The 17,996-nt window shown below is 35.8% G+C and overlaps 1 protein-coding gene across 1 annotated transcript in view; it reads right to left on the reverse strand.

The window, feature by feature from the left end:
* Positions 1–17,996, reverse strand: part of SLC2A13 (solute carrier family 2 member 13) — a 354,614-nt gene that overhangs the window by 300,566 nt on the left and 36,052 nt on the right. Inside the window, exon 2 of the mRNA XM_081309061.1 lies at positions 2,065–2,224. Within this exon, the coding sequence (XP_081165187.1) occupies positions 2,065–2,224 (160 nt within the window). The remainder of the gene's footprint in view (positions 1–2,064; positions 2,225–17,996) is intronic.

Below are 17,996 nucleotides of genomic sequence, written 5' to 3' on the forward strand. Positions count from 1 at the left end.
CACAATGCAAGAAAGTTTAGAGATGAACCGATATTGGGTTGTAAAAGGTTTAACCTAATCAGTGCATCAATCCCTTGATAGGGATTTAACTGGTTGGCAACTGTAGGCATGTAGGATGTGTCTGGAGGAGGTAAGTAACCAAGGACATGCCTTTGAGGTTTATATTTTGTCCCTGGTGAGGAGAGCCCTATCTGCTTTCTGATTGATGCGTTCTGAGCTGCTTTCCTTTGTCACACCCTTCTGCCACGATGTACTATCTCACCTCCAGCCCCAAGTAATGGAGTCAGGCATCCACGAACTGAAACCTCTGAAATCTTAAACACCATATAAACTTTTCCTCCTCTAAAATTCTTCTTCTCACATCTTTTGGTCACAACAGTGAGAAAGTTGACTAAAACGCCCTGCCTAAGGAAAGGGGTCTCTAAAAACCCTCCACTTCTACACAAATGCACCACATTCATAAATTCATTTTCACTACTACATGATTTCTTGTTTTCCTTTCCAGTATGGAGAAAATGTACTTAAATTGCTACCCATTAGTGAGAAATATGGCTTATGCACTTAGTGTACTGTAAATATGAATATATACCTATTAGTTATGCTGATAAAACGTTTCAATAAAATGTAAATAAATGGTTTACATCTTTCTGAAGACATGCATGCTTAAGGATTAAATGACTTCTCTGATTTTCCATGAAAAATAAAAAGTACCAGGTTATAGTGATAATAATTACCATCTACCTCTTTTACTTCACCTACAGTAGAAAAGAAAGATAAAATTCCCTGCTTCTTCAATTTTCCAATAACTTCTCACCTGGGCAGAGACTGATTGTTTCAAAGGTGGAAAGCAGTTTAGCAGTATCTACAGCTACCACCTGTAACAAATGAGTCCTCTCTTTAATGGTCCTGACAAATGTAGGCCCTCACTGGTGTCAAAGAGTTTTCTCCCATGACTTCTAATAAAACTCCACCAGCTATCTTCAGTAGCTCTCCCTAAGCCAAATGATTTATCACACTATTTACAAAACTCAATTCCCCACACCCTCAACACCTCTGAACCTTCCCCTTTAGATGTCAGGATTAACTTCAACACTGAAAATGCCATACAAGCTAGAGCTTGAGTCTGTCTTGCTCAATATTATATGTCATATACAAAGTAACTGCTGAATCAACATTTATTGTAATAAACAATGGCAAGAAAACAAGTTAGACAATACCATTTAACCAGCATCCATTCTAATAAAATTTCCCTGGAATGGTTACATGAATCTGTTGTTTTGAATACCATCAATTAAGAACTCAAAATATAGAATATAGAGCCTCTATCTTTAAGCTTTAACATAAAAGTAGTTTTTTTTTTAACAATATTCAGTTTGGATTCACTTCAATGTAATTTTTTTGTTTTTGTTTTGTTTTGTTTTGTTTTGTTTTTTTTGGTGCTGGGGATTGAACCCAGGACCTTGTGCATACAAAGCAAGCATTCTACCAACTGAGCTATATCCCCAGCCCTCCTCATTTTAATATTTTCAATATCACTTTTTCTCATTTCTTCTGGTTAAAAAGAAACCTCAAACAACCAAAGAATGATTTCTATGTTTTAAATCTACACATATAATATTTTTAATATAACTAAACCTGTATCTTTAACAACTACATTTCTTCAGATAAGAATGTAGTTTCCTAAATCCAAAAAAGGATGTAAGTTATATCTGTAGTTCATAAACCACTTGTCAATCACTCACATAATTCAAGAACACCATACATATTTATCTCTACATTCATTTTTAAACAAATATTGCAAAAAGATTACACACAATGTGAGAAATGTCACCTAAATGCTAAAAACCTGGTAAATATCAATTCTTAATCGTAGATTCCTTTCTGTCATTAAAATAAATATCAGCTTCCTGTCTACTTTCAATTTTGCTGAATGCCACCCACTTACAATTTAAACTATAATAACTCAAAATATCCAGTTATATTTTGCCTACAATTTCTCAATTTTTCCCACTTCTGAAATTCATAATTTATTTGACAAATTCAATACAAAAACTATTTACAAACCTCCACCCATCCTTTTGGAGATAACTGAAGGCTCCATCAACAACGCTTGCAAAGAACTGTCCTCCTGTGATGAAGAGGGTATTAATGGTAACTAGTCGGCCTCTTAGATTGGGTGGCGAGACCTCCGCAATGTACACTGGCACTGTCATAGATGCAATGCCTAGAAAGAAAGTGAAAAGTGACCATTAGACACTGAAGCAAGATTTCTAATGTTACAAATATTAACATAGAATTAAGACATATACCTATGGGCTTGGTGTTCTACTTCAAACAAAAATTACCACATATTTGAAGCTTGTGTTTATACCTAATAGGGTACCACTGAAGATAAGTACGTTGGATACTGACTCAGGGTACCATTTTTTTTTTATTATCATTTGAAAGCCTATAAATAAAGGTACCTCTGAAGACCTCAAATAACATTAGAATGTATAAGTGTACATTATAAATTTTAAGGTCTAAAAATACAAAAATGCTCCCTAGAAAGAATATCATTACTGAAATATGTTTGCTCTATATGGAAATGTAATCAGACAACGATAAAAATAAAAATTATCCCAGAATACATATTAACTATTCAAAATCGTTATTTCCAACAAATACAGCAAAGCTTTAAGTTGGTTTACTCATAAAACCCATATTAAGTTACCCTATTCAATTGTCTAGTTTACATTTGAGAAATGGCTTAGAAATTGGAAAGTACCTTAAGGAATTTGCAGTTCACAAAAATACGTGATGTTAGACATAAAATAAAGTTTCATGGCTAAGGTGTATTTAGTTATATTGGCTTCAATATATATATCTGGCATTAGCTCTAACTTCACTGATAATCAGAATCATGGTGTGACTTTTCTGTTCATTTGTTTTAATGAAGATGCCTTCACCTTACCTCAAGACTACCAAATTGAAAACTATACAGATGTGAGATGGGTTTGGTTTCAAAAATCCTCCAGAAGTGATCTTGACATTCACTATGTTATTTTTTAAAATATTTATTTATTTATTCAGTTATTCAGTTATAGGTGGACAAAATACCTTTGTTTTTATGTGGTGCTGAGGACCAAACCCAGTGCCTCATGCATGCTAGGCAACCCCTCTATCTCTGAGCCACAACTCCAGCCCTCACTGTGTTATTTTAAAAACTCAAGTTCTATGGTGCAGAACTTTGAGTCAATAAAAAAAAACCTCAGCCCTGCCCGCCACATCTCTCTCCCATGTGGCACTTCCAATTTCCAGGTATGTCTGTTTATGTAGACTAAAACTAATATGTAATCAATACTCACCAAGACCTCATTGGGAAAACAAAAAAGAGCAGGGTTATTAACAAAAATTTAGTTCCTTTTTATCTGTAGCTATCAGGAGCCATCCATGGACTACGTGTGGACCAAATCGACATGGAAGCCCATTGAATAGGAAAATCTGGTATTTGGGACCTTCCAGTGGCAATCCCACTGGTTAACACCGCCCATACACATGAGTCTTATTCAGCTCTGCCAACTCCCACACAGCATCAGAGATGGTACTGTAGCTACACAGCCTCTCTGAGAGGTGTGAGCCTGCCATGATGCCAATCAACCAGTTGACTGCAAGACATCAAGAAGCAAGACTCTGCCCTGAAACCTTATCCCTGCCTTTGATATACCTCCTTAAATAAACCACTGGAGCCATTTTTTTAATTATTCTCTTCCAGCTCCTACAAGGACTGGAAGGATCTCCCAGGCACTCTGCTTTAAAACCTATTCTGACTCTGTCTTTTATTTCTTCACTAATTATTTCAGACTATTTTCTCAGGTGTATTATCCCCTCCTGACCAGGAGAAATTACCCTGGCCAGGCTCTGGCTGCCTTGCAATATGTAGCCATCATAAATCAATTCCTACATTAAGCCAAAATATTCATAAGTTGCACAATAGACACATGTAGAATTACTTCTAATGAAATAATTTTTATGACATCAAAAAAAAAAGTCTGTATTAAAGAAAATAGCACCCAAAAAAACCCTATAGCTTGTTTGCTTTAAAAGGGATGTCGAGTGTGCTGTCACGTTCAATAAAACAGACACAATTCTAATCTGGGTAACAGCAATAGTTATGCTTCTCAATATTTTTTTTTCCAGTGCTGGGAATCCAACCTAAAGCCTCACATATACTAGGCAAGCACTCTAACACCCCCAGCCAACCAAATGATTTTTGCTTATTGATGGCTGGTATAAATCATACAGCTTTTTCTCATTTCCCTCCATATGCAGTAATAGAGGCCTGCCTCCACCGTGTGTTTTGGACTACAGGGTACTCATTTGGTGAACAGAACTCCCTCCTGATGTCACAGTAGTGTGCAGTTTCACCTATTATAAGTTTTTCTTTGTTTTATTTGCTTTGTTCTATCTTTGAGTAAGGCAAATAAATGGACAAATAGACAAATTTTATTTAAGAAACACATTTACTTCTAGAAAATTCACTGTATTGTTGCAAAACTACTAGTAAGTAGCTATTAAATTTGCACACAAGTCAAAGAAATAAAAATACTTTCTACCAATGTCTCTGCTACTGTCAGCATATGGAAATAATAACCTTTTCATTGAATAAGAAAGTGTCATTATGGGCTGGGAATGTGGCTCAAACAGTAACACGCTCGCCTGGCATGCGCAGGGCACTGGGTTCGATCCTCAGCACCACATAAAATAAAGACGTGTGTCCACCGAAAACTGAAAAATAGATATTAAAAAATTCTCTTTTTCTTCTCTCTTCTCTATCTTTAAAAAAAAAGAAGAAAGTGTCATTAGACACAGTATGAATTATCTTTTCCAATTAAATCATCACCTAAACAGCTAAAAATTTCCATTTGACTTACTACTGAGTTTAATAGCACAGACCATCTAAAATGCCCTTTGCCTAATTTCCTACAAATGTCAATGAGTTAACTTTATATTCTTATTTTATTACTATTAAAACATTTCAATCAAAAGTCAAAAATCAAACACTAATTTATTATTTGTATTTCTTTTTCTGCACTGGTCTATCTGTAAACAAGAATTCAGCTGCTCTCTCCAGCCAGGGGTCTTTAATTGAGCCATCTAACCCATTGAGCATGGGAAATCAGGAAGGTGGGTTTTTAGGCAATGTGTGCTTGTCACGAAATCCATAAATCTTACAAGAACTGCACACATGTCCTTATGCCCTTGATTGTTTAGGATAAATACCAGAGTATTAAAAGTAACAGGTAATGGCAAAGGAAAAAGACAGAGGAACTATAAAAAGTCAGAGCCATTGTATTCAGAGTTGGAAAGAACCCCAAAAAGATCTATCCAATGAGTGCTCACACACTGACTTTTAACTACAACTGCCTACATTCTGTCAGATATTTTATGTGGGCTGATTGTCATTAATCTTTAGCACACCTCTATTAAGGACATGTAATTATTCCCATTTTATAAAGAAGAACTTTACCCCGGGGCAAGTAAGTTGAAGAACCAGACTTAAAAACCGACAGATTCCAGTACCAGTTTTGAAGGCTATACTGAATGATCAGCATGGATTGAAGGCAGGCTCATGAATCAGTGGGTTTCAACTCCAACCTTGCCACTTACCAGCTGGTTAAAATTACATAAACCTTCTGGGTCTCCAGTTCCTAATCCAGAATATGGGAACAAAATTCCTTCATAGGGGTTGACAAAAGTCAATAAATAGAGTAAAACACTTAAAACTACACCCAGCTTACAGAAGGCAGCCAATAATTTATCAACATTTTTTATTATTATCTCTAATTATAAGGTATCTCAATTTTCAATTCAGTTCAATCTGTGTTTGGTGTTGATGTTAAGAGGCCGGGTATGGTGGCATATGCCTGTAATCCCAGTGGCTCAAGAGGATCAAGAGTTCAAAGCCAGCCTCAGCAACTTAGGCCCTAAGCAATTCAGTAAGACTCTGTCTCAAAATAAAATATATTTGGGGGGCTGGGGATGTGGATGTGGCTCAGTGGTTAGACCTCTGGGTTCAATCCCCAGTTAAAAAAAAAAAAATAGAGAGTATACATAAACAACAATGCCCCTGCTATGAAGGAAACTAGATGCAATCCTTATATAGAAAAGCATGTAATCAAATGAGTAATTTAAGACACATGGTAAGGGCCATAATGAAGCCATTTGCTGAGCTTTACCTGGTGATGCTGACAAATGTTGCCGGCTGATGATAATTAGGGGGCAACTAGGAAAGGCTGGGCAGACAATTCAACACAGAAGAGAATGTTTAAGAATGTAAATAACACAGGGTTTCTTCAGAGATAAACAGAAAATGTGAAGCAGAATGTGAGTGAAGACAGATGGTAGGTAGAAATTAAATTTTGAATGTTGCATCCAGTAACCAATGAGCATTTGTAGAACACTGAATCTGAGTGGAACACCCCACTAAACATGGCGGAGTTTGCACTGTATGAGGCAGAGACACCTTCTGTCCTCATGCAGCTTAGGGTTTCTGGGAAGTGTAAGGAACATGAGTGTACAGTAAAGGGAACGGCCCAGTCTGAGGAGTCAGAGAGTCCCCAATAAAGAATTCATATGTAGGCTGCAATCTGGTGAAAGAGTAAGCTGGGGTGGGGGGCAGGCCAAGAGGCATTTTAGACAATCAGACCTGCTTAGACAAAGGCCTTGAGGAAAAAAGAAATGCACCCTGCTGAGGAAAGAGAATGATTTTCTGAGAGATGGGCCGTGACCAATCAGACTATACAGGAATTGAAAGGCCAAATTAAGGATTTGGTACTCAGAAGCCTATGAATGGTGTGAAAGAGAAAAAGGCAAGATCAGATTCAGTTTTTTAAAGGATGATTCTTGTTGGGGTGTGGGGAATAGATCTCAAGGGATCAACAATGCATGGACATTGAGTGAGACAGAGGAGAGAACCATCAATTTACTATTCAAACTACAGAGCATCTGGATGGAATGAAATGGAGACGGCCAGAAAGAAGGGGTGGACAGTGTTAAGATGAAAAAGGCAACTAGGAGCATGCTGGTACATGTAGACCCAGGAAGCAGCAAGTTCGGATGGAAGATAATCAGGTCATATTGCAGAGTGCCTGAATCAGAAGTGCTCTGTGAAATATCCAAACAGGTAACCAACAGAGCACCTTATAAGCGTGCCAGAAGTACAGGCAACTTATAAGTGAGTGTTCTCAGCCTCCCTATTTCTCCATCCAAAGAAAGTCTTTGCTAGAATAACTGACCTCTTTCTTCTCTCTTCCTCAAAGGATAATTTGGATTTTGTCAGCTAGTTCTTGATCCCTTATCATGTTAGGCAAAAAAAAAAAAGAGTGAGGGTAGGCAAGGCAAAAGATCTGATGTATGGGGAGAAGTTCAGAAGAAAAAGGCTGGAGAGCTGCAAGTGATAGGCTCAGGGGGAGTCTGGGGAAAATGGGAGCCTGTGTCAAAGGGACTGAGACCAGTTGGGGAGGAGAGGGGATGAAGGATTTTAAGAACTGCTGCTGAGTTATAACCTACATGCTATTATCTTCTTCAAGAGACATAAGTTAAGAGCAAGTACAGCTTTTCAATTGCTTTCAGTGACTGGACTGTATTTCTTGAAGAGCAACTTCAAATAGATTTGGTCAATAAAGCTTAGAAGTTCACAAGTACCTGAAGCCCAAAAGGTGGTTCTGTGCGCATGGTACACAGAACTGTGACTATGGGAATGGATAAAGACCACTTTATCAGAAAAGGAGTAAGAATGCCCAGAACAAAATGCAGTTCTGAAAAATTCCAGCATTTGAGGAACTGCTAGAAGGGGGGTGTGGGAGGTAGATGATGAGCAAGCATCTACAGTATCCATGAATACCATGATATTTCTAAAGGCTTTCCAAGTCAATTATTTTATCATCTTGGATCATCCTATCCATAGGTAGGTGAGAGAGATATCAGGCATTTCCCTATAAAACATAAAGAAACCCAGCTTCAGCAACAGACATAAGGAGATTTTCATAAAGTTACACAGAAGTTAACGTCAAAGTAAGCCTTGCGGATTTAGGTTCCCAACCTTTGAAAAGCGCCATCAAAGACCAGGCGTCATGCCTCTGTTTAGAACATAATCCTTTGAAAAAGGCTAAGAACCACTTTATTTTTTTACCCTATCATCCATGCTAGTGCACATAAGGGTCCAAGGGGCAGAAAGGTCTTTCCCCTTTCCTATCTCTCCTGCCTGCTATTTATGCCGCCTGCATGCTAAAGAGCTTAGGACAATGAGTAAGAAAAAGAAGAACTTGATATAATTATTTGTATAATTTTGAGCTAGCCAAATTTAAACCCACAATACTGCTACATAAATTGGAGTAGTAACAAGTTACATGTTCCCTCTATTCACCTGGGTTCAACAGGCATCTTTTAAGCCCCTTCTTATTAATTCTGCTTGCTACTTAAAAAACAATGCATCAAACCATAATTTATGGGTTCCCAAACATGAAGCCTACTTTTGAAAAACTTCAGCTATTAAGGCTATATTACCCCGAAATTTTCCCAAGACAAATCTAACAAAAGACAGTTAAGTAAAACCCCTAGACAGGACCGTTTGTTTTAAATTACTATTATGTATATGTATAACTCAGCCCTATATTTAAATAAACCATGGGAACATTCAATTAAGTACTTAAAAACTTCCGCAGTTATTAGCCTAAGAAAAGACTTAGGCTGGGCTTGTGGCTCAGTGGTAGGTAGAGTGCTTGCTGGGCCCGTGTGAGGCACTGGGTTGGATCCTCAGAACTATTTAAAAATAAAAATAAAGGTATTGTGTCCATTTACAACATTTTTTTTAAAAAAAAGAAAAGACTCATATTTCTGCTCTGGCATTATAGCCCAAAGAATATAGTGTTAAGATCCCCAAAATTAAGAAGTAAGCATTTCAGAAAGGTAAATAGCAAGTAATACAAGAAGTTAAGAAGAGTTCTATGAAGGGCTTTTATTTCTTCCATTCTCCAATCACTAATTCAATAAAAGAAATGCCTGGGGAAAGAAAAAATAAGTTTTTAATAGATCACACTAAACTCATGAATTGAAATTAACAGAAGAAATGCAGTGGTACAAGTTACTGTAAACATAACCACAAAAATCCATGTTGGTATTGTCTCTTGAGAAGTTTGAGATTCTTCAAAATAGAAGTTTACATCGATGAAAACTCATCATCATGATCAGCTTGAGGAGTTTCATCAGAAAACAGAACCTTAGACACCACAGTGCAACCAGATTCAGACCCTGCCATGCTGCCAAGCCGATTCACCACCTAAACAGCACAGAACCCTCTTGAGTGCAGAAGTTAGCTTTTAAAAGCTGCTGGAAACCCTTTTAAAGGTCTGAGTCAGAGGTATAAGTAATTTCATAACCAAATAGCATTAGAAAATCCTGTTGTGATGGATAAATACCCATGAATCACAGCAGTCTCTCAGCATGATAAGCCATGCAGCAACTAATTAGCTTCTTAGAAGTGCATGAAGCTACCTTCTAATAATAATGTTTCTTGAACAAGAAGGATAATGATGTCCTAATTTCATCTTGTAAATTATTGCTTTATCATCTCTAACCAAAAAAAAAAAAAAAACTTTAATGAAAAGAAAGAGTCTAAGAAAACTGTATCCCTCACTGTAGTTGTTTGGGTTTGGCTGTCTTGGTCACCACTGATATGTCTGCATTCTTCTAAATAGTCAAGTGTCCATAGTTACCAGATTGTCAACACAACACAAAATTCAGTTTTCACTTCTTTCTACTAAGGCTTAAGGCACTCTCAGAAGATGCTGGGCAACTTCAAAGTGCACCCAAGACAGGAAAAAAAAAATGCCTACAGCACAAAACTCAGGTAAAGGAAGATTCTGTCTTTGGGGATAACTAACAAAGCTAATGTTTTTCATCCTTAAAGCACTTTTATCAAAGCATTAAAAACATATTGGCATCTGCTCAGTGTAATCTCTCATGACCTAAAATGACCTCTCCCTTTAGATTACTTGAGAATCTATCGATCTGCCCATGTCTTTTTTCCACTGGCAACATCTCAATAAAGACGGTATCACAGTTGTTTCTTCACACAGGACCAACTACAAGCTTGTTAATGGAATGATCCTATCTCACATCATCTTTTGTACTATCACTTGCCTAAATGTCAAGCCCAGGCCCGGGCATGGAATAAGCACTTAAAAGTTATTGATTAGTACAGTGGGATGTAGACACAAAAATCATATTCTTTTAAATTAGTGTTAACCAATTGGCTTTAAACTAAAAATGATATTTGATAGGAAAAAAATCTGGAAACAACAGGTAAGAAGGTAAATAAAAATTACAACTAATCATCCACAGGTGACCACTATTGAAATTTGGTTATAACATTCAATGTTTTTTCCACAAGTCAATAACTTCCATTTAATGTGCTGCAAGCATTTTTCCTCTCTTCAAGCTTCTGACATTACTACGCAGGTACCATAAATACAGATGGTAACTGAGTGCAAGATGTTATGTATCCAACCATCTTCAAAACAATTAGGATACAGCACAGTACTGAGACCAAAGAAAATACTTAAGCAAAATACATCCCTACACAGCCACATATAACAATCTGGACACTGAGCTGGAACCACTGCAGTACATAATCATTTTAAGTAACAGTGTAATATTCCAATATTCCAACATACATACTACTAAAATGTAGATAATCATCTCCTTCTTGTTCCATATTTAAGTCTACATACATCAGGATGAGAAGCTACAATTTTTAGTTATCAGATGTTCTGCCTTCCAGGGAGAATATTCATGAATGAAATTAACTTTGAGTTTAGTCCCAAGGAAGAAGAGTGTCATAAAGATGAGAAGTATTCCTGCAAAACAAAGATGGGAAAGGGCAGGAAAAAAAACACTAAAAATGATAGAATTTTTTGATGGGAAGAGATGGCAAATAAATTAATATATATTCAAGAAATTTCCTGAGATAGGATTGAAGAGGTTATAAATATGAGAAAGAGAAAGAGAGACAGAGAGCACTGTATGAAGTGCTGGGAAAGCAAAAGCAGTATTCTTTTACACCTGACAAATGGAATGCACAAAGGTTAATAAGAAATCAATATGCTTCCCCAAGGCAGTGAATTCAGCAAGCCTGAACACAGTGGTGCTCTGTCATGTTTAACTATTCAACATCGAGAGCAAACACTCTGAGGGCAACACAAACTCAGAACATAAACAGGAGCTAATAGGTGGTGAATCACGCAAATACAGATTATAATTGTACAGGTGTCCACAGAACAAACACACAAGGGATATGTACTAGAATTTGGGTGTAGAAATACACATCCAATAGATACACAAGGTTGATAAGTAAAACATAAGGAACTACTAGAATAAATAAACACAGCCCCCCAGTTTTTTTTTTTTTTTATGTAAAAGAAGATATGGCCTTGCCTAAAGCAGGGAGGAAAACCATGAGTAGCAAATTAATGTAAATAAAAAGACAACAGAATAAAATTAAACAGAGAAATGGGTCAGGAACCGCAACAACACTAAAAATTTTATAGCAGAAAATATAAATAACAGCAGAAATAAACACCATCCTGAAGGCAGTAAAGAACAGAAATGAAGCTGTGTGAAAGTAGAATCAGAAGTATGGAGCATCATTATGAGATAGATGTTCTCTAGGAATGGAAAGAAAATGATAAACGATATTGTTACAAGGGAGATTTCTATAAGAGAAATAAATGGGCCCAGTAGGTACTAACAGCTAGACACATCCTGGGAAAACCTAGGATTTTAAAGGTTAATGAATACTTATTATCATTATTTGTTATAAAATAGGATAGAAAGGAAAAAACAGCTTATACCCACAAAGTAATAAAAATTAGGCAGCATGAAATGCTACAAAGCAACAATTACAGGTATTTGAGGGGGAAATGCTATGGCGCAAGAATTTCATACCCTACAGAGTTGTCCTTCAGGGCATATGAAAGCCATTTTCAGACTGAAAGAAACCAAGACGGACCACCCATATATTATTTTTGAAGCAACCTTTAAATGAATCCTAAGACTTAGCAACTTCAAGGTCTGAAGGTTCATTTGGAAGGCTTAGAGGAAATGTCTTCAAGTACTTTGCAAGACAGAAATCTGGCTGAACAAGTAGAATACTGATTTCTTCCCATGGTTCCTTTCTTTTCTCTGCAACACCTTTCTTGAGCTACATAGGAATAATTTCTTGAATTTTCTGATCACCACTTCAAAGCATTGGCTGGTATTTTTGTGTTCCAGTATTTGGTTATAATGGCAAAACACTTTACTTAGTTGGAACACTATGTCTGAATACTTATTCAATAAAATTTTCAACTTATTTTTTAATGTTCAAAGAAACCCACACAAAATAAACACAATGTCCATCTTAAGTATCAAAGATTTCCATTAATAATTCCCTGTGGCTCTAAAACTCTGAATAATCCTGGGCTTTTGAGTTTTATATTGTGGTAAAGAAATTAAAAATCACATAAGCACCCACCAACAATTATCATCCTTCTCAGCCTCTTCTAATATGATCATTCCACCTATAGCATATGAATGTCCCTATGCTGCTTACATTAAAAATCAATATCTTAGCTGAGTGCCATGGTGCATGTGATCCCAGCTATTCAGGAGGCTGAAGCAGGACAATCATAAAATTTAAGCCAGCCTGGGCAATGCAGAAAGTCCATCTTAAACACATACACACAGCAAAAAAAAAAAAAAAAAAAAAAAAAATCACATAGCTAGTTACCAGAAAGAGCTTGAAAATAAAATTTTAAAATATTATAAATATTATAAAATAGAAAGTACCATCAAGAATTATTTAAAAACTTAAAACAAAATTATGACTATTTTATCACATTAAAGAATACCTAAATATTAATAGATACACTATGCTTGTGGACTAGAAAATTCAACATCATGAAGATATTAAGATGCAGAGGAGGTGGGGGGAATGGATTGTTTAATAAATGGCTGGGAGACAAGTGAATATCTCTAAGAAAAAAAAATGAAACTGGGCCCCTACCCCTTGCTACCTACCTAAGCCACTTCCTGGTTTCTTAAAGAAACACTACCAAAAGCAAATTTTTCCATTTTTTAGGACATAAGACAGGTTATTTGGAGAGGCTATTGTTTTGTAATGTGAAAATCTACAAATCTTCCACTTAGATGCCCTAGCTGATGGCAGGGATAGGGCTCTGACCAGAAATCAAGATTACTATAGATTACCATAGTACAGATTTAGGAAAAACACTGTTATTCCTGATTTATCTTACTGCTGTACATGTTTAGAAAGTAAAAACATCCGTAGCCTATGAACATGGAGACTGCCATAAAGGAGAAAATACTGATTATTTGCCAAATATAAATAGGTCAGAGAGAAATAGTCTGATTTGAGAATTTTCAGAAGAAAAATGTTATAATTAACAATAAAATTAGAAGTCTATAAAATATCTTAGGAGTACTTTCAGAATAGAAATCAATAGCTAAACTATATTTACAGTATAACATAATCTTTCACATTCCTAAAAAATTATACTGAAATCCCTATTTTAAAATATACTAAACTGTTGGGGCAGGGGAGACCTAAAAAGTTTAGTATAAATACACATCTTGGGTATGAAAATATTTTTCCTAAAATTTTTGAAGGCAAAACTAACATTATGCTCTAAATTTACAGAAAATTCTCAAATTTTTTTCCTTTTTCTATTACTGTTTAAATTTTTAATTGACATATAATCATAAATATTTATGGGGTCTAGTGTGGATAGTCTGACACACATACAATGTGTAATGATCAAATCAGCATAATCAGCATTTCCATCTCCTCAAATATTTACCATTACTTTGTGCTAAGAACCTTGGAACACCTTTATTCTAGTTATTTATAAAACATATTAAAGTGTTGTAAGCTATAGGCATCCACAGTCATCACCTAAGTCTTATCTTCTAACTGTATCTTGATACTGTTGTCTCCACATTCTCCTGTCCTTATCCTTTCCAGCCTCTGGTCACCACTTCCCTACACTTGTGAAATAACATTTTTTTTAGCTTCCTCATGTGCAAGAACATGCAGTGTTTGTCTTTCTGTGTTTGTTTTGGTTAACTTAATGTCCTTTAGTTCCATCCCCATTACCATAAATGAAGGACTTCATTCTTTATGGTTGAACAGTCTGTGTGTATACACCATATTTTCTTTATCCATTCACATACCAAGGGACACATTGGTTTATCTACATCTTGATTACTGTGAACACCATTGCAAGAAATATGAAAGTACAGGTATGTCTTCAATAAACTAATTCCCTTTGGGATATATACCCAGTAATTTTGAGAGCTGGATCATTCAGTAGTTATATTTTTAGTTTTTTGAGGAACCTCCATACTATTTTCCATAATGGCTATCATAAATTTCCTTCCCACCAACAATGCACACGGTTTCTCTTTCTCCACAACCTGACTAGCATGGATTTTGTCTCTTTGATAACAGCCATTCTAATTAGGGTGAGATACCTCATTGTGGCTTAAATTTCCATTTTCCAAATGATTGGTGACGGCATTTTTTTCATATATTTGGCCATATGTATGTATTCTGAGAAATATCTACTTAAATCATTTGTCCATTTCTTAATCATATTGTTTTTTAACTATTTTTCCCCTTATATATTCTGGATATTAATGCCTAGCCGGATGAACAGTTTGGAAACATGTTCTCCAGTTCTACAGGTTGGCGCTTCACTCTGTTGACTTTTGCTGTGCAGAAAATTCCTTAGCTTAATACAATCACCTTGGTCTATTTTTGCTTTTGCTACTTAGGTTTTTGGGGTCTTGTCCAAAAGAAAATCATTGCCTAGACACCAATATGTTGTCTTCCCATTTTTTTGTGTGTTTGTTCTCTTTCTTTCATCACTGTTTTGCAATTTTCATCATAGAAATCATTTATTTCCTTGGTTAAATTTATCCTATAATGGTGGTTTGTTTTTGCAGCTGCTGTGAATGATTTTTTTTTTATTTTTCAGCAACTTTGTCATTCATGTATTGAAATGCTGCTGATTTTTGTAAACCCATTTTGTATCCAGAAAGTTTACTGAATTTATCAGTTCTAATGGTTTTTTTGGTGAGAGTCTTAAGAGTTTTTGTTTGTTTTTGTTTTTGTTTTTTTAATCACGTCTTCTACAAACAGAATACTTCATCTCTTTTTATTTGGTTGTCTTTTATTTCTTTCTCTTGACCAACTGCTCTGGCTAAGCCTTCCAATACTATGTTGGATAAAAACAGTGAAAATGAACATCAAAATCATTCCTTTTGAAAGCTCAAATTATTTATTTGCTTTGCCTATGTGGATGAGAACCTAATGATACAAGAATAAAGAGACACTGTATCTCACATTTTTGTAACGACTTTAAAGGAAAAAAAAGGTTAACAGTTACTCAGATGTATATACAACTAGCATTTTTCCAGAATCAATTTCGTTAGTTCTTAAGTCCTTACATACAGTACTTCATTAATTCATCTAATCAATTTTTATTCTATCCAAAATAATGAGACAAATCTACACATTTCAATAGCTAAAAATTTCCTGTGCAATTTTTTGTTTTTTGAGAGGTTTTTCATTGTTGTTGTTGTTATTGTTTTATTTTTTTTTTTATTTTTTAACTTTAGTTTTAAAAGCAAAAGACAGGGGTGGGGCGGGGGACAGTTTCAGGACTACTTTCTGGAACTTTCACAAAAAACTTGCTTCAATATTTACTTGAAACCCAAATTTGTTTTCCTTTTGACAGACAGGAGAATAAGGAGATATTCCTGCCAACAATTCATCAAAACATAATGTCTACATCTAAATTAGTAAAAAATGAAAAAAAGCAGCTGCTGTGTCTCTATTCAGAACCACATGGCAGCTGTGAAAAGGGTTTTTATTCTCCCACTTGCAAGTCAGTACATCAAAACCCTTGCCCAGGAGTACACCAGCAACTTCCACACTAATTGCAGAATTGCCATAGCAATGAAATGACAATAGCCACACACACACACACACACACACACGCGCGCGTTCACTTGGACTACCAAGCGTGGGCTATTTATAACTGGAAGAGCAACTCCAACAAGAAAGTCAGGATAGATTAATTAAGGTATATAAATCCAAAAATGTTAGAGACTTGGCTTTGTTTTACTCAGCTTACACCATAAAAACGATGGCTACATAATTTCATTAACTATTTTTTTCCTTTTGTTAAAACCAAACACCAGTGCTTACAGAACACACAAAAGAGTGTCATTTTTCTCCAGCACACTTTGTATGAGAAATATTCAGCATGGAATATGTTTTAAATCATAAAGTCCATTTGTCACAACAAGGGGATGTTAAATTTTTAACTTGTTTCAAAAATAATTCTATTTTATTTAAACATAAATTAAATTACAAAAGATGGTCTAATTATTTATTGATAAAAGGAAGAAAAGAACTAAAATGACAATAATCTTTAAAAAAGACTAATGGACTTCCAAGTGCAAGGAATTTCTTTTCATTATCAAGGGAATCTCATTACAAGTAAGGTCTCATGGCTTTTGGCCTTATTAAAATTGCCCAAATCAGAATTTGTTATGAGCTAACTACATTTCACAATAAGAGCTCAATAGATTAAGTTTTCACCATAGCAATAGAGCAAAATATTTAATCAAAACTATCACTATTGCAACAAGGATACTATTCAAGACTATTGTAAGATAGTGTTGAGAAGCAACAGTAGAAATTATGGTAAATCATAATTTACATTAATAGAAATGCTTCAAAAATATGTTTGATGATGGTTAATTAGCTAAATCAGAATGAAATAATTTTCATGTTGAATTTTAATTAAAAGAAAATTTTTTCTAAAAACTGAATAATACCAACTAAAACACCTTAAAATCAGAACACTGTGTCCTTTAATTTTAAGGATATCAAAGCAAATCACCCTCCCTTAGATTTTTTTATCTTTTGATATAATTAGTTGAGCAAATACTGTGTATGGTCTATATTGATAATATCAGAAGTAGTACCAATTCTTGAAAAGCTTCAAGCCCATCTATTAAGAAAACATAGATTCCCAATACTTAAGTGAGATGAGAAAACAAAATAAAGGTAAATCTAGCCATGGTAGATTACAAGGACAGGTGTTGAGAGCCACAGCCAAAGGGGCCCCAGCAAACTTCCAGCTGCCAGCAAACTTCCAGCTGCCGGCTGATGATTGGCTCACAGTGGCCCCAGCAACATCTAGCTGATTGGCTCCTCTGCGGTGATGTTCATTGGGCTGTTTCCCCGCCCTTCAGACTGCAAAGCTGATGATTGGCTCACAGCGGCCCCAGCAACATCTAGCTGATTGGCTCCTCTGCCGTGATGTTCATTGGGCTGTTTCCCTGCCCTTTCAGATCACGGAGCTGCTCATTGGGGGACTTCCTTGGCTCCGCCCACGCGACCCAGCCAATCGGCCTCAAGAGCAGGAGGATTGTGGGAGGTAGTGAGGCTTGTGTGGGTGAGAGGCTTGTGGAAGCCGGTGGTGGCAGTTGGGCTCTGAGGGTTTTTTCCTGAGGAGCTGTTTTGTTTGGTGTTTGTAGTTCTAAAAATAAAGTTCGTTTCTTTTGACAAGTGGCTCCTGAATTGTGCCCAGCCAGACTGCAGCAGACAGGAATATCAACATGAAAATATAATGCTGACTATATATCTATAGATTATTAACTTACTCTAATATGTTATCCTGCAAAATCTACCCTTTTAAAACCTCTTACATATCTTCCAGGATATTATTAAAATTCTGTATAGTACAGAAACCTTATAACTCTTATACCATCTGAGATGACTCCTGCAGTCAAATTATTTTTAGAGGATAGGAATTTTTGGCTGTGATATTTACTAGAAAACATACCCATAATAAAGACAAGGTAGAAGAGGAGCAAAGAGA

Source organism: Spermophilus citellus (genome assembly GCF_964194105.1).
Source record: "Spermophilus citellus genome assembly, chromosome: 10".
Classification (NCBI taxonomy): domain Eukaryota; kingdom Metazoa; phylum Chordata; class Mammalia; order Rodentia; family Sciuridae; genus Spermophilus; species Spermophilus citellus.